Below are 25,815 nucleotides of genomic sequence, written 5' to 3'. Positions count from 1 at the left end.
TTTCAACTTGCCTCCTACCTTTTGGGCTTTTATTATTGCTTGTTTCTTCCTTTTGAGGCACAATAGTAAGGGATCATCCACTGCATTACAATATGATGAGAACAAATTCTTGAAATAGCAACAGTATGTAACAAGTAGGAAGTAACAACGAGTTGATCTTTGAGGGAACAACTTGGTCTCTTAACAAAATCTGATTTTCTGTGTACATGGAAACAACCTTTTCTTTCTATCTAATGATTTCAACGATAGTACTAACTAATTAATGTCTAACTGATAATAGAATAAAAGGAAAAAATGAGCAGTTTTTTCAAAACATCCCACAGTTATTCATTCATTACTCCCCATGTAAAAGACATTCAGTAGTTTGGTCAACAGCAGCAATTCCTACTATTCAGCATTATTTTAAGTATCACTGAGAGATACATGGAAGCACAAAGGTAATCTTCTATAAAATTGGATCCAAGTCATCATGGGATGCAGCTGAAAGTACTGAATTTTGTGTTAAGATTTACTTTTCCGCTGTATTGCAAAATTGTAAGACTGCCCTCTTTTTTTAAAGTTAAGTAACTTCAAGTGTCAACATGAATAGGTGCCTGTAACGTGTATTAGAGTTGTCAGTTTTACATTGGCTAAAACGTATCCACATTTCCTAAAACATGTGTTTAACATTTTCAAATGGACTGTTTTCATCCCAAAGAGGATCTTTTTCAAATTCCTTCATGAAGACAGAATGCATGAAAGAACCTGAAAACTAAAGGGTTGGTTAAGTCTTTCATAAAATCTGTTTTTGGAAATGTGAACACAGTACATCTTCATCTTAGTAGGCATGGAGTAAGTCGCTTAAGTTTGAATAGATTTAGACGTTCAGTAGGTCCACTTTATGTACTCTGGTGCATTTGAAAGTGAAAAATCTGGATGTTAGTGAGGAAACACATTCATTTTCATGCTGTAAAAGGATAAATATTGTTGTAAAATAATATATTTTCTTGCTGTGTTTCTTTGCTCACAGTTTCTTATCAGCTCAATGTCTGTAGCAGGCTCATTGTCCTGTCTCTGTCTGCTGCCCTCAAATAAGAAATCCACTTTCTGAAATATTACCAGCTTCCAGATAAGAATTGAGAGCAAGCAATATCATTTCAAATGTTCAGCTTTGTCAGTGTTTCCTGGTGAATAGTTGTTCTGAAAGCTGCCATTTCACTCACATTGTTAAAAATGTTATATTATACTCCACAAGCAAAATAAATACAGATAACTTTTCTATCATGTTTTTTTTTCCTTATCAGCAAAATGAAATTACTTAAATCGAAAAGCAATTTAGCTCCCTAAATGGAAGGACTTGGTAAATGTTATCAGCTGCTTTGGCACAATAACTCAAGTAGCTACAGCATGACTAGCTGGCACAGAACAAAGCAGTTACACATGAAGCAGGATGAATAAAACAAAGCAAAAAGAAAAGGAGAAATTCTGGTTTAAATGCATGTTTTCCAGAGTGTGCTTATTCTCATAGTCTGATGAAGTGTCGGACTAGTTCAGTATATCTGGCTAAAGTAAAAGTTACTTATCACAGCAAATACCAGCTATTCTCTGTAAATTAACATGGTGTTCAAAACAGAATTTGCATTTTCTTACTGGAAAAAATGGTTACTGATTTATATTATTACTTCTTTTGGAGAAAAATGCATCCATAGAGCAAGATATGCTTATTTTTATTGCACCATTGGATGAGACAAAGGCCTGCATTAACACATGACCATCACAATGTAAATTGCATTTCATTTTCATTTAGGTAATTTGTCACTCCAATCAAAGTAATCTATCCCCTCTATTGTTTATATCACATTTCCATGGTTGTATATACACTCAACAAAAATATAAACGCAACACCTTTGTTACTGCTCCCATTCCCCATGGGATGGACGTAGAGACCTAAAATTCATTCCAGATACACAATATAACCATCCCTCCCAAACAGTGGTCACAAATCAGTCCAAATGTGTGGTAGTGGGCACATCTGCTATATTGAGATAATCCATCCCACCTCACAGGTGTGCCACATCAGGATGCTGATCTGACATCATGAGTAGTGCACAGGTGTACCTCAGACTGCCCACAACAAAAGGCCACCCTGGAATGTGCAGTTTTTTGCGCTATTGGGGGTCTGGGGACCCAGAACCGGTCAGTATCTGGTGTGACCACCATTTGCCTCATGCAGTGCAACACATCGTCGCATGGAGTCTATCAGATTGTCAATTGTGGCCTGTGGAATGTTGGTCCACTCCACTTCAATGGCTGTGCGAGGTTGTTGGATATTCGTGGGAACTGGTACACGCTGTCGTATACGCCGGTCAAGCACATCCCGAACATGCTCAATGGGTGACATGTCCGGTGAGTATGCTGGCCATGCAAGAACTGGGACATTCTCAGCTGCCATCTGCCCTGAACAATGTGAACCATGATTCATCCGTGAAGCGCACACCTCTCCAACGTGCCAGACGCCATCGAATGTGAGCATTTGCCCACACAAGTCTGTTACGGCGACGAGCTGGAGTCAGGTCAAGACCCCGATGAGGACGACGGGCATGCAGTTGAGCGTCCCTGAGACGGTTTCTGACAGTTTGTGCAGAAATTGTTTGGTTGTGCAAACCAATTGTTCCAGCAGCTGTCTGGGTGGCTGGTCTCAGACGATCTTGGAGGTGAACCTGCTGGATGTGGAGGTCCTGGGCTGGTGTGGTTACACGAGGTCTGCGGTTGTGAGGCCGGTTGGATGTGCTGCCATATTCTCTGAAACGCCTGTGGAGACGGCTTATGGTTGAGAAATGAACATTCAATGCACGGGCGACAGATCTGGTTGACATTCCTGCTGTCGGCATGCCAATTGCACGCTCCCTCATTGCTTGTGGCATCTGTGGCATTTTGCTGTGAGACAAAACTGCACATTCCAGGGTGGCCTTTTGTTGTGGGCAGTCTGAGGTACACCTGTGCACTACTCATGATGTCAGATCAGCATCCTGATGTGGCACACCTGTGAGGTGGGATGGATTATCTCAATATAGCAGATGTGCCCACTACCACACATTTGGACTGATTTGTGACCACTGTTTGGGAGGGATGGTTATATTGTGTATCTGGAATGAATTTTAGGTCTCTACGTCCATCCCATGGGGAATGGGAGCAGTAACAAAGGTGTTGCGTTTATATTTTTGTTGAGTGTATTTCACTTTGACAATCTTTAATATGGGCTGCATAAGAATTTGAGTTGCACAGTCGTAATTTAGGTACATTTAGCTCTGAAAACAAAACATGTCAAGGTAAGAAATTGCACTTATCTCTGAAGCCTTGTAATATAAAAACTATGATAGAAATGTTTAAAGGGGGGGGGCTCTAAAAAATTGTTCGATCAAAGTCTGACAAGAATCAGTGTCGTTCTTGTTGTAACAAAACAGATTCCCTCTAAAACAGGAGGTTCCATTGATAAAATATTTAGATCATCTTGAGGCTGTGAAGTTTGAAACCTGGCCAATGTGGCACTGTTTTAACACAGACCTCAGTTGTCCTGTGAGTATTGGTTTTCTTACGGTAACTGGAATTCCAGCCTTGACTAAATATCTTGGCAGTGAGATGAGTTGACCTTGGTTACCGTCTCTGGCATGTCTGCATAACGTGGCAGATGTCATCACCTTCTATCACAGAGGTATTTCACTGTCCTGTTTTGACTCTTCAGATTCACCATCTGTCTATCTATCTATCTATCTATCTATCTATCTATCTATCTATCTATCTATCTATCTATCTGGTAGTTACTAAGGAAAATAAAAGCTCTAAACTAATGTAGATAAGGTGGAACTTCTGGAACTGTTTTCTTACACAATCATCCTTACTTATCTCTAATGTCTAATGTTAACCAGATGTAATACCATAATAACTGTTTAATAACATAGATAGGATGGGTTCAAAAGTAGTCCTTTAAAGGGCTTTATCTGGTTCTGTGGTCTTAATGGCACTTAATGAGTAAATTTCTCCAGGCAATTTGAAGAACTTGGAGGTTTTCTGTTGGTTTAGGCTGGGTGAGTTGCTTCTGTTGGACTGACTTGATGAAACTGAGATCAGGGATTTATGGGAGCGTCTCACTGATGATAGATCTTTATGAGTCTGGCTCTACTTGGAGTGATTGTCATGCTTCAGAAGAAATTTGGGACTCTTCGCATGTTTTTTTAGTGCAGTTTCATGGTGGCCAAGAATCTAAACATCTAGAGCTTCTAAAACTTTTTTTTTTAAACTGCAGCTATTTGTGAAAAGTTGCTCTGTTTTAGGACATTGCTAAGTCTAAGATCCATGCCAAAATGGGGCATATATCTTAGAGGAAAGTAAACAGTTGAGCCATGAATCAGGGATTGTAGCATGAAGACCCAACACTGTGGCACAAATAATCCCAGCTGTCCCCCTTCCTCTTCATTATGATGAGAAGGGTTCATCATGTGTGAAACTGAGACTAGGTTCATCTGATGCAGCAGAGATATTTCATGGTTATCAAGCACCATCATTAAGCATGCTAATTTTAGAAAGAGGCAGCAAGAGTTAGCGATGTGTGAACACCCTCATACAGCTCAGAATATATATTAGACAGATCAGTGCTTAATGTGTAGTTTTGGCAGTTTATGAGAATAAGCCAATGATCTGTATATAATGGTAGCATTTTACTAACTTAAAAACATAATTTTAAATATAAAAAGCGAAATCTGTATTTACAGCACCCATTTGGAAAGAATACATTTTCATTGGATTGGGCATAAACAAGCCTGTATGTTTCATTTAATCAGTAAAACAACTTTAAAAGCATGCAGTATATTTTATGAACTTATAACAAAGCTGTGCAGTATACTACAACCCAAGTCCAAACATAGAAAAAGCTGTGCAGTGTCGTGTAAATGTGGACTGTTTGTCAGGTGCATTGTTGGCATATATTTCCAGGCTTCTGTAATTAAATATTTTCATTACAGTGCGTGTAATGCCTTGCAATACAAACTACAGCTTATAGTGGGTATCTTCTTGTTTTCGTTCAGTAGAGACTTGGCAGTTTCCTTTGTGTTTAATCAACTTGTGCACCAATCTGACCAGGAAAAAATACATCTGCGTGGGACTACTTGAACTGCTCTACCGTTCAGGGACATTTTTTACCTGATCGATTACAATCTACAAGAATCAATACTAAAGTAAATACTTTTTAGATTAATATTTTATCCCTTGCAGCATGGTGTGCATCAGGTCAAGGTCTTTGGGCTGTTTTTGGCTTGCCAGAGCTCATGCATGCATAGCTGAACTATTTAGCATATCAGTGAACTTTATCTTTTCATGTGTTGCTTATGGAGGTAACTGGATATGTACAACATGATTCAATATTCTGAGTATATATGAAGTTATTTTTTTTGCTTTCAGTTTTCAGTCACTAAACAAATTCCAATGGAAATTAAATGGCCTTTATTTCTTGTTTATGTGCCACTGGAGGAGAGTGAGAAAAGAACCAGAAGCTATTAAAGGGAGATGTGAAATATCCCATCTCTAATGCATTTAAGGGGGTAAAATAAAAAGCACACCTGTCCCAGTAATCACTGGTACACTGCCGTCTCATGCTGGTCGGATTATGTCATCTAGCACATGGTGAGATGTGATATACGATGCTATGCCAGTGCCATACAGAGTCGGTAACCTAATCACACGTACTATTTTGAGAATGTATGGCTTTTCCCAAAGCACAAATAGGTTTTCGGGCATGCTGGATGTAGTCACCCCCGGCGTTCTTACGCTTGGATCCCCAAGAGAGGGTATCCGTTTCATTTCCAGTCCAGCTGGAATGAAAATACACATTAGCTATTAGGTCTTATGACTGACCAGAATGATTTGCCAACTGTGTGTGAGCATGTTCATGTATCAATGTCTGCATGCAGAACAGGACCTTCAGCAGTTTCTTTTTAACAAAACATGAGTGACTTTTACTTTTACTCAAGTATGTTGGGGTACAGGGTTATCCTGTGGCGCTGGGAAGTGTTTTGTGTTCAAGGTAAATCTTTGGCATAGGAACTTACAGTTTGTTGGATACGAAAGGGAAGCAATTTTACTTGTGGAATTTGGAGCTTCTTCAAATGTCGAATGTAATACTGGACGCAACATCATCATATAGGATCAAGTTTAAAGCATGAATTATTTGTTTGTCAATCACCTGATTAAGCTGGAACTGGGAACAGAGAACAAATTAAGACAGAACATAATATTACTCGTCACAAAGATGACATCTGAAGTAGAATTTCCACGGATTTTCTTATAATAATGTTCAAAATTTGATATTGTTTGTTTTCATGTTGGGCCAATAAATTAACATCTATTTCTTGTTATACATGCAGTGAAGATACATGTGGTTGTATTTCCTGCAAGAACCAACAAGCGCCAAAGATTAACTAAAAGCCTTTCTACAAAAGATTGTAAAGAGATATGCAGACACTTGACTTGGCCTTTTGTATTCCATTCACAATGTACTGAACAAAATTGTGATGAATATGATACACTGTGTTAATGTGGCAATTTGTTGCAGGGCTGCTGTCCTTGTACACTGAAAAAAAAGCTGGAAAAACAAAGTAACTTACTGGAAGAGCGGGCTTTATTCATTCAACAGGGAATCTTATAGTAGGTTAGTAAGGGATCCCTTGACACTTCTTTCTTTCACTTTTTTTTGGAACATGAATTCTAGTTTAATGTTGAATAGGTTGCAGTATGAGTACTGTGATGAGCTCTCTGAGCATGTTTTCATGCTAAATGCTTTAAACAGATTGTACTTAATGATTAAAAGGGAATGTGATTGTGGTTGTGTTTGGTGCAGATGGGCATAATATAAAGGGCTCAAGTGCCCAGATGTTGCATAGCTCAGTATCACTTGAGGCATACAACATTTGAGAAACTCGATGATGTGGAATTACACACAGGGACCATGGTGCGATTAGAAGATGGCAACAAATTTAGAACTGTTATAAATGTGAAATATAGAAATGGTGCGATAATATTTATGGCACCTTTAAAGCAGAATATTGTCATTTAGGAAGTACTGGGCATAATGTGTTTTACTACTAGGTATTATGCCATTTAACTACACCATTGGGTGTGGCATTTCTCACAGCAGGCTTGTATTAGCAGGAAAAGCACATGTGTGCCAATAAGCTGTGCCAGAATGCACAATACATGGGTCAGACGAGCCTTTATTAATGTATTAGACAGATCCGTGACTGGAAAGTCAAAATATCCACTGTGACTAAGAGGTGTTTAATGTTGTTGTTGACATGGAATTGTGTTACATCTGGATACAAGTGGAAACAAGAATGACGATAAATCCCCTGAAAGGTCTTAAATGTCTAGCGTTATGTGTATTAAAGGCCTTCAACCTTAAATGAAGTTAAAGATAGTGTTCACAGACTGAGCGGAAAGATTGAGTTTATCTCCACACCGGTGATCATTGACATGACATAAATCGGGCACTCTGCCACGTCAGGTAATGAACATTTCAATAGGACAAAAAACGCTGTTTATTTTTTTGAGTTTTGTTTAGTTTCTAGGTTTAGCATGTTTTATGTCTTATCTTTTGTCTTGGCTGATCTTAAACCTCAGCAGTGTATCCAAGCTTGGTAGCTTTGTCCCTTGTAAATTTAGTTCCCATTTGTGCTGTAAAAAAATGTTAAAGGGCACCTGTTATGGCTCCTATTTTTATTCTTGGAGTCAACTAAGTTCAGGTAGAACTTCATAATATAGCCCATAACATATAATTGTAAATTTAGGGTGTATTTCCCCCCCATCTAAAATGCTTAACAATAGGTGGTTAGCTGACTTTGGTCAAGTATTTGATTGGAATTCCTCCTTTAGGAGGTAGTTTGGCCACTTTCAACCAGTTGGAGACCCCGTGGCAGACCCAGGACACACATTTATTTCAAAATGCAGGTGACAATAAAATGTGCAAAAATGATTAATAATAGACTAATAATAGACTAAATGAATAAAATATAGACATATCTGTATCTAGGGTCATCTTGGGAGTGAAAGAGAATGCCCACTACTACTCACCAGTTGTATTTCTCCAAGACTTCCACAGTCCATTTTCTTCTTCACATGGAAGATTGTTTGATAACAGCTTGAAGGACACCTCATGAATGAATAATGCTGTGAGAAAGAGTGACTCTGTAAGAACTCTGTCTTTCACAAGAAAAGGTGCCCCTTTTTCCTTCTCCTCCTCCTCCTACTTCACATTTTTCATCTCTTCAGCTGTCTCTAATTAGGACTTTTACAGACGACAGCATTAAAATGGCCCGGAACTACTGCAACTAATGAGACACCAATGACAAGGCAGATCTTTCATGCACAACTCCGTTTGTCAAAATCTATCTTTCATTTTGTGCTTTGACAGCCAAAGTTTGTTCAGCACTTTGTTTCCCTTCACACCTGTTGACAGGCTTTAGCGGAGATTTAAGCAGGTCACCGAGTTGGCTTGTTTTTGGCAACGTTTGCAGTATTGGATGCTTTCAGTGTTCAGTTTTCACAGGCAGATTATGGACGTGTTTGCATGCTTGGTGTCAGTGTAGCGTTTGTTTTAACCACTCTGCTGCTGCCAGTGTTTCTGTTATAAATATAACTGAAAATATATTAAATATTGTCAGTTATCACATAGGCAGAGAGCAGCTGGATTTGCAGTCAAATGCTATTTGCATTCGTCATTGTATTGTAAGATAGGTTTGAACGTAAGTATGAATTCAAAAACTCAAGTAATTTGTGAAAACAAAGATTTTAAAAATAAAAAAGATCACTCACATGGTCCTACATCATTTAAATTTAGATAACTACTATTGAAAAAACATGTTCAAACTGACTGATGATCAGGTGACTCAAAAGTCAAACTAATTAGTAGGAGACTTTTTTACTTCTTATTGTGTAAGTGGTTGTGTGTGTGTGTGTGGTGCATGTGTGTGTTTTGCTTTGTTAGAGCAGTATTTAGTACAGTAGTTTTTAGGTACATAACAAGCTTGTTATCATCTGAATTCTCAGTCATCTGAATCATACTGTCAAAGCACAAACATTTACTGTTATTGTAAAGTGACTTCAATTAGTCTACCTAAATAGCCTAAAAAGAGATCAAGTAACGAACAGGACTTGTTGCTTCAAAGCAGAAAATAATTGGTTACTCATTAAAGGCAAACTCATTACTCATAGGTACTTTTTAGCAACTACAAATGAAGGTAAACTCATTTGCAGTCAGACCAGAAAAAGAGTATTCCAAAGTATACTGAGTTAATATTTACTCTGTTGATGCAGTAGAAAAACAAACATTCTTGTCTTCCACCATGACCGCCAGTCACATTCAAAGCAAATGTGCGTGATTGGTGTAAGTGAATCGATTTGGTTTTGACCAATAAGGTTTCCTGCTTAGTACCAATGACTGCACATAGCACTCCAGAATTTCAGTCAAAATTGAATGAAGTTTATAAGCTGCGAACAAATAAGAAACGCTTTAATACATGTCATATAGGATACAATTTGATTCATTGTTATGTCTACGTTTTGGTCTACATGTGGTGTTTACTGTACCTTGGCTATAGCATTGGTTAGCACCATTACCTGACAGTAAGACTGTTCCTGGCTGGCTGGGGCTCTTCTGTGTTTTCCCTGTGCTTCCATAGGTTCTCTACATGTTCTCCAAGTTAACCCCACAGTCCCTAAGACATCAATTGTAAATTGTCCATAGGTGTTACTGTGACCATGAGTGGTCTATATCTTTCTGTTGGCCCCACAATACACTGGCAACCTCCTTGGGCTATACCTTGCCCCCACCCCCTCCATTACTTGACGTATTTACTCAGATGCACATATTCGCTTATGTTAGAGGAACAGACATCTGTTTTGTATCCATTTATCTCCAGAGATAATTATGTGGCTATTGTTGCTTGAATGCAGCATCATGAATATTCATTGTTTCTAAAGATAAAATAATCATCAAACTGTGAGGTTATGTTTGGAAGCAAACAGATGCGGATGATTAAAAGGCCTTTTTACGAGCAGCAGGAGAGTCAGACAGCCTTCAAATTGTCCTGAAACAGTGGACAATCTGAGACTCAGTGACCTGTGTAGAGGAAAATTGGAAGCTAAGTGGTGAGAGTTCCCATTTATTTGTTATATCGAAAGCTGTTTCCTAAACGAGCTCATAAAAATTATGTCCAGTGAGTTTGATGATATCACAGTGCTCCTCAGGAAATTTCAGCCATTGAGTAGTATTATATTTGTGTAGCAGGATGCAGATGTTATAGAATGTCAGGCAAGATTTACTTGCAGTTCAGGTGCTGAAGTCCAGTTAAGAAAGTTCACCTTACGCAACAAAAAATGTGATGATTTACGCAGAGAGACACCATAAAATAATCACTGGATGTGTTTATAAATGAGTGAGCTTGTTTTAAATGAGATATTGTTTGACTTAATGATTTGTTTTTTTTTTGTTTTTTTTTTTGTTTTTTTTTGTTTGTTTTTTTTTTTGTTTTTTTTTTTTGGAAGTGACTTAATGATTTGTATGCAATTAGCCATTCAGAATCAGCTAAGGTGAAGCATGAAAGGTCACTGAATCACCAGCTTCATCTGGTGCTTAATGAGTTAATCAGAGCTATTGGAGAAGACAGCAGCCTGACTTTCACACTCAATTGGCATTTAATTTCATTCATGCAGTGTGACACGCCCATGTCTTACACCAGGAAGCCCCCCCCCCCTCTTCCCCTTTTTCATTGAAATCAATCAGTGCAAGGTGCCAAATTTCCCCTTAACCAGCAAACATGTCCATCTCTGTTCTTGCAATAACTTGCACAGAGCTGGAATGTAGCTGCCTGTCTCTATTCTAATCTCACATAAACTGTGGTAGTATTTAATATGCTCTGAAATGTGAAATTTTGTAATTTTGTAACAGGGCTTAATGACATAATGAGAGAAAGATTTAATGTTTAAGATAATTAGATAATTGAAGAAAATTGTTTTTTCTTAAAACCAGACAACACTCCATTGTACTTCTTTATATAATTGATTAAAGTGACCCATAAGGAGAATTAACTTGCATACTTTAAGTCACTGAATTACCTTCAAACATCACCCTTCAGAAACATCAGTTTCCCCTTTTTCTAATCCTGAAATTGCCACTCATGTCAACTCTGAAGATCCAGGTACAAACATGTTTAGTTTAGCAAATCCAGCCTCTTGGCAACTTGGTATTCTGGGGTGCAGACACTATTCTCTCACATCTGAAAGATATACATTTCCTCCTGTTTTCTTTTCTTTCTTTTTTAGGTTCAACAAAATAAGTGAGTTTGAATTTGATTAAGGGACATAAGGACATAGTTGACTGAATTACCAACAAAGGAAGAACCAACGTCTATGGCTTTGAACACGGTTTCATCAGTTTGAATCTTGTATACATTCTGTACACAACAACCCAAGGCTTCTTTTCTGCAGTTCTTGTGTTTGGAAGAAAAAGCAGGATGTCACAGGAAAAGAGCAGTTGTGCTCAGTAAACCCTCCCTTGGTAAATAGAGGTTCAAAGGGGTATATTTTCATTACCCTAGGTTCAGAGCTACAGCCTCTCTTCTGTCGACAGCTGGACCAAAAGGTTACAGAGGCTTGGTCGGGTGGCAGTAATTAGAGATCCACGACAAGCTCCTTAAAGAAACTGATCTGTATTTGGAATCAGAGCCATAGACCAAAGAATTTATCTTTAAATTGCCAATACTGAACTGAATTGAGCTGTATGTTTATCTATTTCTATACTGAATGCTTTTCTCTTACAGCAAAAATCCCATCAGACCATTCGAGGTTTTACCCAGATTTTCTTGCGTTGCTGCAAGCTTCTTAAAGGGTTGCTTAGAGGTTATGTTTGCCAAGTAAATTGTAAGTTTATTTTTTGGGAATTCAAGGCAGATGTTGTGTTTAGATAATCATTGCTTAGTAGCTGCAATGCTCTTAGTTTTTACATTACAGTGATCACTGGGAGTTCTCTGTTACTTGGATTTTTCTGATTTAAGATAAGATTAAAGTAATGGGACAAGGGAGGAAGATGTGTGAAGACAAACTCATTGAGTGTCTGACTTTGGCTGCTCTCCAAGTTGCAACCTAAGCTTTCCTGACATTCCAGAACATACTTGTGTGGTCCCAGAACAATTTAGAAATCATTAGTTGAAAACATTATTGACCTCCTGTAAGCCCTGCATTGTTGATTTGAATGTTTCTATCTCAGGGGAGAGCTCCAGGGAGCTCCAAGGTGGGTTATGGTCAGGTCTCAAATCTCTCAGCTATGTTCATTGCAAAATCTGGATCTTTGATCAGTCTTAATAGCAGTGTCTGGATCTGGTAAAGCAAAGCTGTCTTCCAATCTGGCTCGTCACAGATCAAACTGTAATTTTCTCCAAATATCCAGCTGTCCAGCACACAGATGTGACTACAAAGCAGCCTGAAGCTGCCATCCACAGCTGTGAAACAAAGTTTAAAAAAGACCTAATTCATCTGTCATTGCCTTTTTTTCTTCTTCTTCTTTAGCCAGAAGGGGACGGTACTTCTGTCTCCTAGTGTTTCACATTTCACAGCTCTGCTTTGTTTTCTTTCTTTTTTCAACTATCAGTCCATCCTCTTTACAATAATTAGCTTTGATATTAATTATGTGCGTGACAGCTAACAAGGAAATTCAGGTTGATGAGGGGCATCGTTGTATAATGCAGCACATGACAGCAATTTTAAGACAGAGAGAAGCTTGTACACTGTTGTAACTTGTGCAAAACTAGAATGATTTAGAAATTGTCTGTTTGAATTAGGCAACAGTGAGTAACTACAGACTTCATAAATGATAAAGAACAATAATGAGGTTGAGTGAATTTATTCTTCACTTAATGGCTGATTTTTATGCTGATATCATGTCTAAATCCAGGCTCAGACACAGAATTCCAGAGGGTCAGAAACACTGACACTCAATCTTTCTTTTTCTAAATGCCAAACACAAGTGCGTGCACTAATTAGAGGCTCCAAGAAATCATTGAGGGGTGTGGAAGCATTGTAATCTGAGGAGAGGCCGTTGTGTGGTGGCTAGTGCTAGATGGGACCAAAGCCTGAGGGGTTGAAAGACTTCAGTTTAGGTTTGGTGTGTCTGCCAGTGGTGTGCAGTCATAACATGAGCTTGCACACTCCTGTGCATTCACTGTCATTAACAGCCTGCAGCTGTGGCTTTGGAAAAACTTATCACGATTTGTAATCATTTCTCAGATAACACTGTGCATTGCGCTAAGGATATCTTTCACAGCCATCGGTGGCTTGAGGACTTAATAATATAACTTTAGTGTTTTTTAGCATAGGCTATTTTTATGCATTCTGAGAGATACTACTTTGTATAATAATTGTTATCTACCAACTATAGTCTCACAGTAATGCTAATTTTAACTCTTAAAGTTGATGTGTTTTACTTTTCCAGAAAATCAGAACTGTGAATTTTCCTTTTCATCTTAATGAAAAAAATCGAGGCGATCGTGGCTCAAGAGTTGGCAGTTCGTCTTGTAATCGGAAGGTTGCCGGTTCTAGCCCCCAGCTCTGACAGTCTCGGTCGTGTGTCCTTGGGCAAGACACTTCCCCTGTTGCCTACTGGTGGCGCCAGTGTCCGGCAGCCTCGCCTCTGTGGCTACAATGTAGCTTGCCATCACCAGTGTGTGAATGTGTGGATGACTGAATGTAGTGTAAAGCGCTTTGGGGTCCACAGGGACTAAGTAAAGCGCTATATATATATACACAAATACAGGCCATTTACCATTTACTAGCGTAAAGCTTACATTTTAATTGTTCATTTTTGCAGTGCACTGCTTTTAGCAAATCATATACCAGTAATTTATAGCAACACATGCTTTGTATCATTTACTTAAAATAATACAAGGAAAACAACATGAACCAAATTTTACTTTTAATTGTAGTAAATGAAAATTTAAATATCCTTTCTATTTAGGGTTTTAGGTAGACACAGACCTGGTATGAAATGGGCCATCTGATATAATCTTTAAATGTTCTACAGCAGGTGTGAGCAGATGTTGTTCATCTCCTCTTAGTCAAGTTGATCTTGTGGCTAAAGGAGGACCACCATTCATTCAAATCTAGAAGGTAAATGCTCTGAGGTCATCAACCATGACTTTTCTGACTTCCATGTAGGTAGTTTCATGAAAAAGGAACGTTTCAATGCAGGGGATCAACAGTATCACATTAATACATTAACGCTCAAGAAAACCATGTGGTTCAGGCCTTTAGTGCAAGGACTGATTCCATATCTTTTGACCTATAACTCCCTCACTTAAAATGTTTTTACAGGTAGTAGTTTTCCCCTAATGATAGAACTGGATGCTTAAAAGGTTTGAAAAGTGAAACGGACGCGAGCATATGTTTGGCAAATCCTTTCCTCCCTTTGTTGGTGTAAAAACATTGAAAGGAAAAAGATTTTCTGAGTAGCATGTTATAAGTTTCCCAAATTAATCATTGCAAGTCCAATAAACTGTCTTATCCTCTTGTGTCCTTTGGGATCAGCGTGTAAATTACACCTGGAATCACACAGACTGCCCTTTTCAGCATACAAACCCATAGTCTTTTGTACGTTTCTAGGTAGATCCAAAGGGGATTTTGTTTTGTCTTTTTTCTCAGATATTATTAAAAAATGATAAAAATTATCAATTAAGTATCTGCAGTGGGATCTATTCTAAGGACTTATAGATGTGCTTATTCAGTCTAGTTAGGCTGTCAGTCAAACTTGCATTAACTTGACATCCATGTCAGCTAAAAATATAAATAACATCAATGATATTTATAGATGATATCTACAATTGTATATATCAAACAATGATAAGCTGAGTAAATGCAAAATGCAGTTTTAAAATGATTTTAAAGTGATCCAAACCTACTTGGCCCCATTTGAAAAAGTAATTGCCCCCCAAACCAAATAACTAGTTGTACCAAGCTCGGCAGCAAGTTCTTGGATTTCTTGAGATGTTGTTTTGATTCTTTTGTTACCTCGTGGATGAGTCGTTGATGAACTCCTCGAGTAATTTGGGTGGGCTGGCCACTATTTGGCCACTATTACACTGAGTTTTCTCAATTTGTAGATGATGACTCTCACTGTGGTCCCAAAGCCTTAAAAATGTCTTTGTACACCTTTCCAGACTGACATCTTTTCTCAAGTTTCTTTAAATTGTGGGATTATGATTTTTTTGGGGGGGTTTTTGTGAAATTGAACTCAGATTTGCAAAAAATGTGGTTAGTCACAGATAATTCATGATTTGAAAGGCAGGGGGCAAATACTTTTTTACACAGGAGCAGAAACTTTAAATTAGCTTTTTTCCCTTAATTAATGAAATCTGTTTTTGTTTTGTTTGTTTTTCTTTTTGGTTTCTTTTATGTTTTACACTTATATAAATTGTTGAGGTGACTTTTAATAACACATTTAAAACTTTGTATGATATATGATGACATATCCAAAAGATCAAAGGTCAGAGTTATTGTGACTTCAATTCAATTCAATTCAATTCAATTTTATTTATATAACATCACAACAAAAGTCGCCTCAAGGCGCTTCATATGCATCCTACTCTTGTAAACATGACATACCTGGAAGATATTTCCCTATATTGAGCCACAGCCAGCTTCTTGGGAGAAACCTGTCCGAGTATATCAGGGGTCAAAATGTCATATAAAAAAAGAAAGCTTTCACTTGACACATTATCTCATATCTTTGTGGAGAAATTTGGGCCCACTCTTCTTTATAATGTTGCTTTACTTCAGTGAGGTTTTCGTCTAAGCAAAGTTCCCTTAAGTTCCCAAATCTTGAAGCGATTCTGTTTCTATTAGTGAAAAAAAAAACAAGTCTAAATGATCACCCCTGCACTGCTTTACAGTTGGGATCAGGTGTTTATGTAAAAATGTTGTGTGAATGCTCCAAATCAGCAAACTACTAAAAACTCTGAATTTATAGAGGTGGTCATACTTACTGATGATCAGTTAATCACGTGCATTTGATCAGCAGCACATTTATGCTACTTACCCTCTTAATTCACATCAAATACCTGTGAGCGATACTTTTTGATTTGCAAAGTAATGCATTGAACCCTGTGCAAAACTGCCCTTTTCACAAAACTAAAATGTTATTTTATCTGAAGAACAAAAATGGGAATCCAAACATGCTTCATATTTAGCAGAACACTAGATAATGACACAAATCTTAAAGCTGTTCAAACTTTTTAGATCACGTTTCAGCTTCCAGGTTTTAGAAATTGTTGCTTTTGTTAATTCTAGATTTACAAATGTGGTTTTAAAAATGTTTTGTTTTTACACAAAAGGTGCAACTGCAAGTTTCTTCAACTTTTGCGGTATTCTTTTCAAACCTGCTATGCTTCCTCTTCTGCCCAACATGCAGAAGCTATGTCTGGCAGATTAAAGGGTTCCGCAGAGCCAAATTATTTTTTAATGGTATGAAAGTTTCTCGTGGCATGTTTCAGCTCCTTTTTTCTGGCTGGCTGACTGTAAACCCAAATGCAATAAATATCTTAAGCAGGTCGGGAATTTACTGCACCTGTAGTAACCACTGCACTAATTTAATAAGCAACAGATGTTGGACTGATTGCACTGAAGCTGGAACACATGCAGTAAAAGAAGGGAATTCTTTGTTAGGTACAGTTTCATCAAAAATGCTGCAGCTCTGTTGCACAGAGGCTCCTCATTCATTTTGATCAATAAGTAACAGAGCTGAAATTTGGATTTAGTATCATAGTGACTCAGCTGTCGATTACCAGGCAGGAAATAGCTGTTGTGAGTGGTTATCTGTGATCTATGCGAGGCTGAGAAAGTATTGGGCCAATCTTTTACCAGCTTTGGTCAAAATTATAAAATCATTTAATTAAGGTGCTGAAAATACATTCATACTGATTTATTGTGAATTTATTCAGTTAATTTATCAACTGTTAAAACAGCAAAAAAAAAAAACAGTATTTCCTTTAAAACTGTTTATGTAAAACCCCACATGAGAAACACATGTATTGCTTTCTCAGGTTTGAATAGCGGCTTGCTAGGCCAAAATTATGTCTGCTACTGTACTATAAGCAATACTACTGCCAGATAAACTCCTAAGCTAAGGATTAATTTAATGAGATACAGTAATTTTAGAATGTGAAGAAAGATGAATTTAGTGAACCTAACAAAAGCCAGGATGAATGATTTTCATTCTTCCATCTGGTTGTTTATGAGAAACATGCAGCAGCTTGGACAAAGGAGCCATTATCATTAGTTAATCTTAGCTTAAAGCTATATTTCATTTAATAAAGCATCTGGGTTTAAATGCAAGTGTGTGCTTGTATATGGGTGCATATGTGTGTGCATGGAGCTTTTGAGCACTTTTACTGTATAACTGTTACGGCCCCATTATTTGTTAAGATGTGTGTTATAAATCCTGTTATAAGAGTAGTATATATCTCACTATTTTCATATTTCTTTCCTTGTGTCTACTAATCTAAGTGTTCACACAATCATCGTTTTCTGTATGGGCATTTTAGTTTTCCTTTGGCAGGGGAAAGGTTAATGTTTAGCAGCATGAATGGTTCACCCACTAATGTGTGAACAAAGCACAATGGCTGCAGTGTATAGGCTCCTATTTATTCAGAGTCACTTCCTCCCTTAATAGTTGACTCTACTTTACTCACAGAGAAAAAAGTAGGTCAAGGAAAAGTCATGTTTGAGGTAATTCACTCTAGGGGACCACATCTCTGATCATTAGATGACATTGGTTAACCCTGAGTGTGAGGTCATTTTCAAGTCAAAGTTACACCCAGAACATGGCCTGAGTGTTAGCGTGTCTGTGCATATTACAGTGCACTGAGGATAAATTACAGAGGGAGGCTATCAATGAGAAGGCTGAAAAGGAAAAAGCATGAAAAGACAGTGTTTATATGAAAGAAGGAGGTTGTTTTTTTACCATGTGGATTCGACTTTAATCAGATGTTGGTTCTCAGGTGATGTACTCTCACTTTTAAGGACTCTCTGCTTTGATGCAAGTGCATAAAAGATCCACAAAGAAGAATCACTCTGATAATTCATTCTTCAGCTTCACGGTAAAATACCTGAACCAAAGAGGAATGCGAACACATTGTTCATCCACCTTCTGCAGTTACTTGTGATGGGTGTGTAAGGATGAGAGAGGATGTTTGCAGACGTTCTGGATTAACTATGATTTCATCCATGAAGATGTCTGGAATACCTATGATAACATATTTCATCATTTTTAGGAAAGAGTACCTAGAAAAATTTTTTTCTCTGTTAACAATTTTTCAATATTTTGCATTTTTGCACTTAAATTACCAGATCATCAAATTTTAACGTTAGACAAGTGGGGCCTGTTAGTGTGTAGATGTTGTTTTGGCTTCTTTTGTGGCCTCCTGGATAAGTTGTTGATGTGCTCTTGGTTTAATTTAGCCACACTAACCACAATAGGGATGGGAATCTCAATAGTTCAGTAGTTCAGTCCCTTGGAACTGTTAGTCAGCTTGGTTCCACTTGCACTTGTGCTACAATCAACTGATTTCAGTTCATTTGTTGGAGGAGGAAAATAAACGCTGTCTACAGCGTGGATATGGACATTACTTTTGTTTTTATTGCACAAAAGGAGAAGAGCAAAATGGTAAATTGGAAACAGATCTGGACAGAAGCAATTACATTATGTCAACTCTTTGCAAACAGTTGCATAGATAGCATGCTAACACTAAGCTAGCCCCAGCCCAACAGCCAGACCCTAAACTTCAACAGGTAACAAACAGAGCGGTCAGGCTGCAGCCTTTGTTTCTACTTGTTCATGTTTCTAAAGTAAAATCACAGGGCTGATTGCTTTTAAAGTCCCTTTGTGCTGGTTTTCATCTTTTCTTTGTATTGTCGAGTTTGTGTTTATACTTGCATACTTAGATAAAGATCATATTTGTCTTCATTAGGACAGGGATTTGTGTTGGTGTGTGGGACGATAGCCTATAGGTTCATATCATTAAATGGTAATCATGAGACAATGCGTTTCAGGTCTTTTTACAGAGAAATGTGAGGAATGTAACGAGTAGTGTAACAAATTAATTTCTCCTGGGAGTAATTAAGTAACGTGCTTCATTTAAGAAATCTTTTCTGTGTAATGTGTAATACATTACTTTTTTGAGTCATGACCACAACATTGATCACAACAAAGAGGGGAAACACCTCCAAAATATATAAACATTTGACCACGCAATTTATTTGCATGACTGTAATGTCTTTGGTATGCTGCTTTGGCGATGGTGGTGATTCAAAGTGAAGCCAATGATACCCACTGAGAATTGATATTGATCGATTTGAAATGATAAATAATATCAATAATAGAAACAGAATCACTAAATCGCTTATCCATTCCCCTCGCTATTTACCACTATTCCAATTTGTGGGTAATGGCTTCCACTCTGCTTCACTGGAGTCTTCCTTGTAATGCTTTCCAGACTAATGTCAATGATTGTTTCTCAGCTGTTTTCTTAGATTATAGCATTTATGTTGCTTTTTGAGATCTTTTAGCCTACTTCACTTTATAAGACAGGTTCCATTTAAGTATTTTCTTGATTCAGCATGTCTGGCAATAATCCGATTTGGGTGTGGCAAGTGAAATTGAACTCAACTATCCAAATGTGCTGCTTAATCACAGTTAATTTTATGATTTCACAAGGAGAAGCAATTACTTTTTTAGTCAGGGCCAGATAGAGTTGGGTTGTTTTTCGTCTATAATACATAAAATTAATAATTAAAAATACCAAATGGACAAAATGAACCTCACTGTAATGGGGATGTAATTAAAAGATGTCATTATGATGGCAAACAAAGCTTTAATAGCATGAAAGCTATCTCCTTATTTCCTCTTGACTCAGCAAGTGGATAGAAAAAGAATCAATCTCACACAATGTGATAAATAAACCATAGTCTAAAAATTAAAGATTGAATTATTTATTTTGAAGCTTGTTGTTAATAAACATGTGTAGTCCTGATGCAGGAGATAAGACTTTTATTTCAATAATGCTTGTTGAAATGCCTGCTTTTGCAAGAACTGCATGTGCAGTTTTGCAAGGAGTAGGATCTACCCTGAAAGTTGGCCCTGGTTGGATGAGACAATTTGTACTTGAGGGTATACTCTTCACATAGTTATGAAAGAGCCTGTTCATTGAGAATTCATGCCTGGGCCTTGTTTTTCTTTGCATCTGGCATATAGTCATTCAGTTTTTCCCACCTGGCACACAATCAAACCGAAATGAAGACATCAAAGTGGTAATTGCAATGTGAAGTAATTTTTTTTCCCTAAAAGTGTCTTTTTTTTCTTTTCTAATATGCATATTCTGTCTGATAAATGGAATCAGAGCAGATGCAAGTGGAGAAGAACAAAATGTAATCAAGTTATACCTAATAAATAGATAAATACATTCAGGACTGTGTGCCTTTCTTCACCAATCAGAACCCTTTTCTTTTGTAATGCCCATGTTGCTTTATAAACGTGAGCCAAGCAAGCTATAATACATGACAAAGATGCACACATCTAGTATATACAAATCAAGTCCGAGTCAGTGAGTGTCTCTAAACTTTATGTGTACTGTATGTTAAAACAGCCAATTCAGCTAGCAGACTAGCTTCTAAACTTCTCATTGTAAATCACGTATAAAACTTGACATGAAGAGCAACAAGGGCGTGAACACTATGTTTGCTTAAAGTTACTGACTTTAAATTTTCAAAATTGAAACTGCTTGTTAAGAAGTCACAGCTGAATTTGGTTTCTCTTACCTACTTTCAGTGACCACTCCTTCAAAGAGATTTATTATCCTTGGAACCATTCAGAGAAACTCAGTTGCTGTGGAGCTGTTTTTTGACATTATACAGGGTGAAAACATGGCATAAACCTAGCCTGTCTATGTTTTTGTAATGCAAATAACCTCACAATGAATCAGGCAACTGAGTATGAATCACATCCTTAGTCAAATTTATGGCAAAATAAAGAGTAGTCAAGCTTTAGACATAAAATTGTTCGTATTGCACGGGGGAAATGGTTACTCATCCATTTAATGGACTACCAAACATCCAGCAGCACACTCCTTCTCCTGAACACATTACGCCCCTGCTGCTTCATCTGATGGTTAAATGCATTGGATTGTTTTATGAATACTGAATGTTCATCAGTGGTACAAAAATAAATACCATGCTGGGGATGGTATCAATTTATCATTGTAAACTTTGACAGAAAGTCATCAAAATTTCAGCACAGCACGTTAATGCTAATTGGAATACACCGAGTGAGTGTTTATTTTAGTAAATTGTTCTGCTGACAATTTATGTAATGCAAAACAAAATATTTCAGTGTTGACACAAGCTTAAACCTTTATCATAGAAAATGGGGCTTTGCTTAAAGGAACCTTTTTCCTGAAGCCAGATTATATGTTGTTCACTTAAATATAGCTACAGCATTACAGTGTTTTGTGCCAATTTCAATAGCGTCTCTGCATTCAATGAATGCGCCTGGGGAAAACAGCTAACCTGGCTTCTTTAAAAAGTGCATTTCCCTCAGAGAGAAGCAGACTAAAAGATTGTGTATGTGTGATTTTACAGCAAAGACAAAACAATCATCCTCTTTTAATACCTTTGACATACTTTAACATTGGTTAAAGTTGTTGTTTTTCAGTTATAATTAATACTTAGGTATTTTAGTAAGTGTAATGAGTAATAAACAGTATAAATAAGCATATAAATTATATACAGATATAATTATTAATACTACACTAGTAGACATATATAATGTAAAATATATATATTATATTAATTTTAATGTGTTTAATTGTGCAGATGGCTTCTCGTGTATTTATGTTATTTATATTTAATTATATTTTACTAAATGGCTTTAAAATGGCCCTGCAGTCAGCATGGTTTCAGGGTGTTGTCTTGCAATGATTGTGAGGCTCAGGTGGAAGCATCTTGGCAATTTTTCATGTCAAGGTGACAGGATCTGTGCAGTCTGGGTCTGAGTGACAAGCATAGTCATTGTGTTGTCATTGTCATTAAAACCCTGTAGCCACTAGTTCCAGTTGGATTATTGGGTTTGGTCAAAACAGTTTCTTGAATTCTACAAAGAATCATAACAATACAATTAAATCCAATTACATGCACTCACAAATGATAATAAAAAATAAAAGAGTATGATTGTATGATTGATTGAATTTTTCTTTGGAGACTGCTTTTGTGTTTACTCCAGTATCAGATAAATCTGTCAGTTAAATTTTTAACTTCTTTGATTGGTTACCTTCATGTTATCTCATTTCCTACTTTTTTTTTTAAAATCTCAAACTCAATATTTAATCCATGCAACCAGGTAACTTGGTCTGGGTTGCAGAGGGCAGGGCTGGCTCTACACAACTTAATCAGCTCTTCCACAGGAACACTTTGGGAATGCCTGTTCCCAAGCCAGCTGAGAGATGTGATCTCTTCAGTATGTCCTGGGTCTTTCACAGGGGCGCCTTCCAGGGGAACATCCAAATCACCTTAAATATCAGGAGTTCATGAGGCATCAGTTAGATGCCTAACCACCTCAACTGGTTCCTTTCAATGTGGAGGACTAGTGGCTCCCAAATGACCAATTTCCTCTGCCTATCTCTAAGGCTGAGCCCAGACACTCTTTGGAGGAAATGTTCATTTCCACTGCTTGTATTTGCAGTCTCACTGTTTCAGTCACTAACTAAAGTTCATTACCAGGTGAGGGTAGGAACACCAAGAGACCAGTTTACCCTGGGGTGGGTGCTTGAGGGCCCACCAACCGTAGGAGGACAATCACATAATGATTTGCCTGACGAAACAGTGAGCGCTTATTTTGTCTCACTTCTTGTGGTAAACACCTCACTATTTTAAACTACATAATAATCTTTAATTGTGGCAGACATGTTCATGTTTTAGTTTATAACCTTAAGTCTTTTTCAAACCAAGCTCTTTTCAATTAAAATGCAATAAAATGAGTATCCCTATTGGTAGTCAAGGACCAGTTAGGCATTATAATCTGATTTACATATTAAGCTATTACATGGTCTGTGCATTCTTTTTTCTGTTTTAGGAGTGCAAGATTCTAACCAGGAGAAAGTTATAACAGTGTCTGGAGAGGGAATGATCCACAGCCCAGACTTCCCGCACACTTATCCGAGGAATACAGTGTTAGTCTGGAGACTAGTCGCCAGCAGCAACATGAGGATCCAGCTTACCTTTGATGAGAGATTTGGGCTAGAGGACCCTGAAGATGGAATATGCAAGTAAGGCCATGCATTTGAAAAAAATATACATATTAAAAAAATTAATGCAACATAAAATTATTTTGTTTCGTTGTGTTTTCTGACCTCACTTTATTTAACAAAGGGGCCATCCTCACAGAAAGTATTTTAATATTACTTCAATGAAATTTAATTACATAACAATTTTTTTTTTCAAATAAGATATTGTATTATATTAGTCTTATAGAAAAATATAACCATCATCAGCACTTCTGAAGCCTCTGCATCAGAAGTAATATACATTGTCCTCTATAGAGCACTTTCTCTGCTTGCTTGTCTTAATGAGATCATATAGGAGCTTTCCCAGTTGACATGCTAGATACATGTTGGTCTGAAGTAAAGACATGTCCCATCTGTGTTTTAATCCATATTTGAAAATCAGTCAGAGTGTGGCCATTTGTAAAACTGCCTTTAGTCTGCCAGAGTGTGAATATTGAAAACCCAGTTATTTGTTACACCCAGGAAAGGCATGGATTAGCATTGCTTTTTAGTACATATATATTTGATGCGTGGATCAGCTCATAGAACAGCTTGAAAGATACATGCCACACCCTCTGCATAGCAGCACACACACAAAAACACATGCAGTACATTCTATAATTTATTGAGCATTCGGCTTTCAATTACTACTTTGATTTTCCCGTGTTGCCATTCATTTTAAAATAGGATCCTAAGCCCCACCGATCGATTTACCCATTTACGCATTGCACTTTATGCTCAGTACCTTTCTGCCAATATATCACAACTGGCTGGTTAGCATGATGGAGCTCAATCTGGAGGACATGATAACAAGACCTGCAAATCACTACGGGAATCAAGAAGAGCAGATAAATAAATTTATATTCCAAAAAATGCTGTAACAGCCCTTTGTTGTTTGTTGGGTTGATGTCAAACTTTTGGACAGTATAATTTAGTCAGGAGTGATGGAAAATGACAGCGCCAGACCTCTGCTGTGGTTGCCATTGGCTAAAGTGCTGGTGGTTGATATCTGAGACAATGCCAGAGGATTTTCAAGCTTTTGGGTACAGGCAGGGGGTGACAGTTTAAAAAAAACCAAAGTATTCAAAATGAGCAGAAAGAAATTAAATGAGAAAACACGGAAACCTAAACCTAAAGGCATTTTGCTGTGCTTGCATCCATTAGAAATCAGTTCAGTAACTTGTCATCGATGCAGTAAAGCCCAGAATGCATTTAATTCAATTCAATTCAGTTTATTTAATTTTTGTTTATATAAATATTTATTTATATATAATATATTAGAATCATCTTTACACACGCGCCAAATCACAACAACAGTCGCCTCAAGGTGCTTCGCTTTATATTGTAAGGTAGACCCTACAATAATACATACAGAGAAAAACCCAACAATCATATGACCCCCTATGAGCAAGCACTTTGGTGAGAGTGGGAAGGAAAAACTGCCTTTTAACAGGAAGAACCCTCCAGCAGAACCAGGCTCAGGGAGGGGCGGGGCCATCTGCTGTGACCGGTTGGGGTGAGAGAAGGAAAACAGGATAAAAGACATGCTGTGGAAGAGAGACAGAGATTAATAACAAGTACAATTCAATGCAGAGAGGTCTATTAACACATAATGAGTGAAAAAAGTGACTGAAAAGGAAAAACTCAACCCATCATGGGAATCCCCCAGCAGGCTATGCCTATTGCAGCATAACTAAGGGAGGATTCAGGGTCACCTGGTCCAGCCCTAACTATATGCTTTAGCAAAAAGGAAAGTTTTAAGCCTAATCTTAAAAGTAGAGATAGTGTCTGTCTCCCGAATCCAAACTGGAAGCTGGTTCCACAGAAGAGGGGCCTGAAAACTGAAGGCTCTGCCTCCCATTCTACTTTTAAATACTCTAGGAACAACAAGTAGGCCTGCAGAGCGAGAGCGAAGTGCTCTAATAGGGTGATATGGTACTACAAGGTCATTAAGATAAGATGGGGCCTGATTATTTAAGACTTTTATGTGAGGAGCAGGATTTTGAATTCTGGATTTAACAGGAAGCCACTGAAGGGAGCCAGTCCAGCCTAGAAGTAATAAATGCATGAACTAGTTTTTCAATGTCAATTAGTTTAATTAGTAAACTATAAAGATACAATACTAGTTGTATTTGCAGCATTTTCATTCTTTGTGCAAAGCCACCCAGCTTCTGTGTCTACCTATTTGTGTGGCTGCCTTCTTTACAGATTGGACTGGAGCTGGGACGTGCAGCAGGCACACTTGCAACGCCTGAGAAGTTTGGTTTAGGTCATAGAACTAAGTTCATTCTTGGAGCTCAGTTACTGAACACTTAGTTTTGCTTGGTTGCTGGACCGCACACATTGCTGCAGTTGTTTTCCAACTAATGCGCTTTTTTCTACATGAATAACTTTAAAGATTACACCAGCCGCTGCTTGTTTGAGTTCTTTTATT

At 37.6% G+C, this 25,815-nt stretch overlaps 1 protein-coding gene across 1 annotated transcript in view; it reads left to right on the top strand.

The window, feature by feature from the left end:
- pdgfc (platelet derived growth factor c) overlaps positions 1-25,815 on the top strand; it is a 46,722-nt gene that overhangs the window by 5,797 nt on the left and 15,110 nt on the right. Inside the window, exon 2 of the mRNA XM_085360245.1 lies at positions 23,192-23,384. Within this exon, the coding sequence (XP_085216371.1) occupies positions 23,192-23,384 (193 nt within the window). The remainder of the gene's footprint in view (positions 1-23,191; positions 23,385-25,815) is intronic.

Source organism: Diplotaxodon limnothrissa, linkage group LG2 (genome assembly GCF_057381915.1).
Source record: "Diplotaxodon limnothrissa isolate DT_005_m linkage group LG2, D_limnothrissa_male_GT1.1, whole genome shotgun sequence".
Lineage (NCBI taxonomy): Eukaryota > Metazoa > Chordata > Actinopteri > Cichliformes > Cichlidae > Diplotaxodon > Diplotaxodon limnothrissa.
This window is presented reverse-complemented; position numbering and strand designations above follow the sequence as displayed.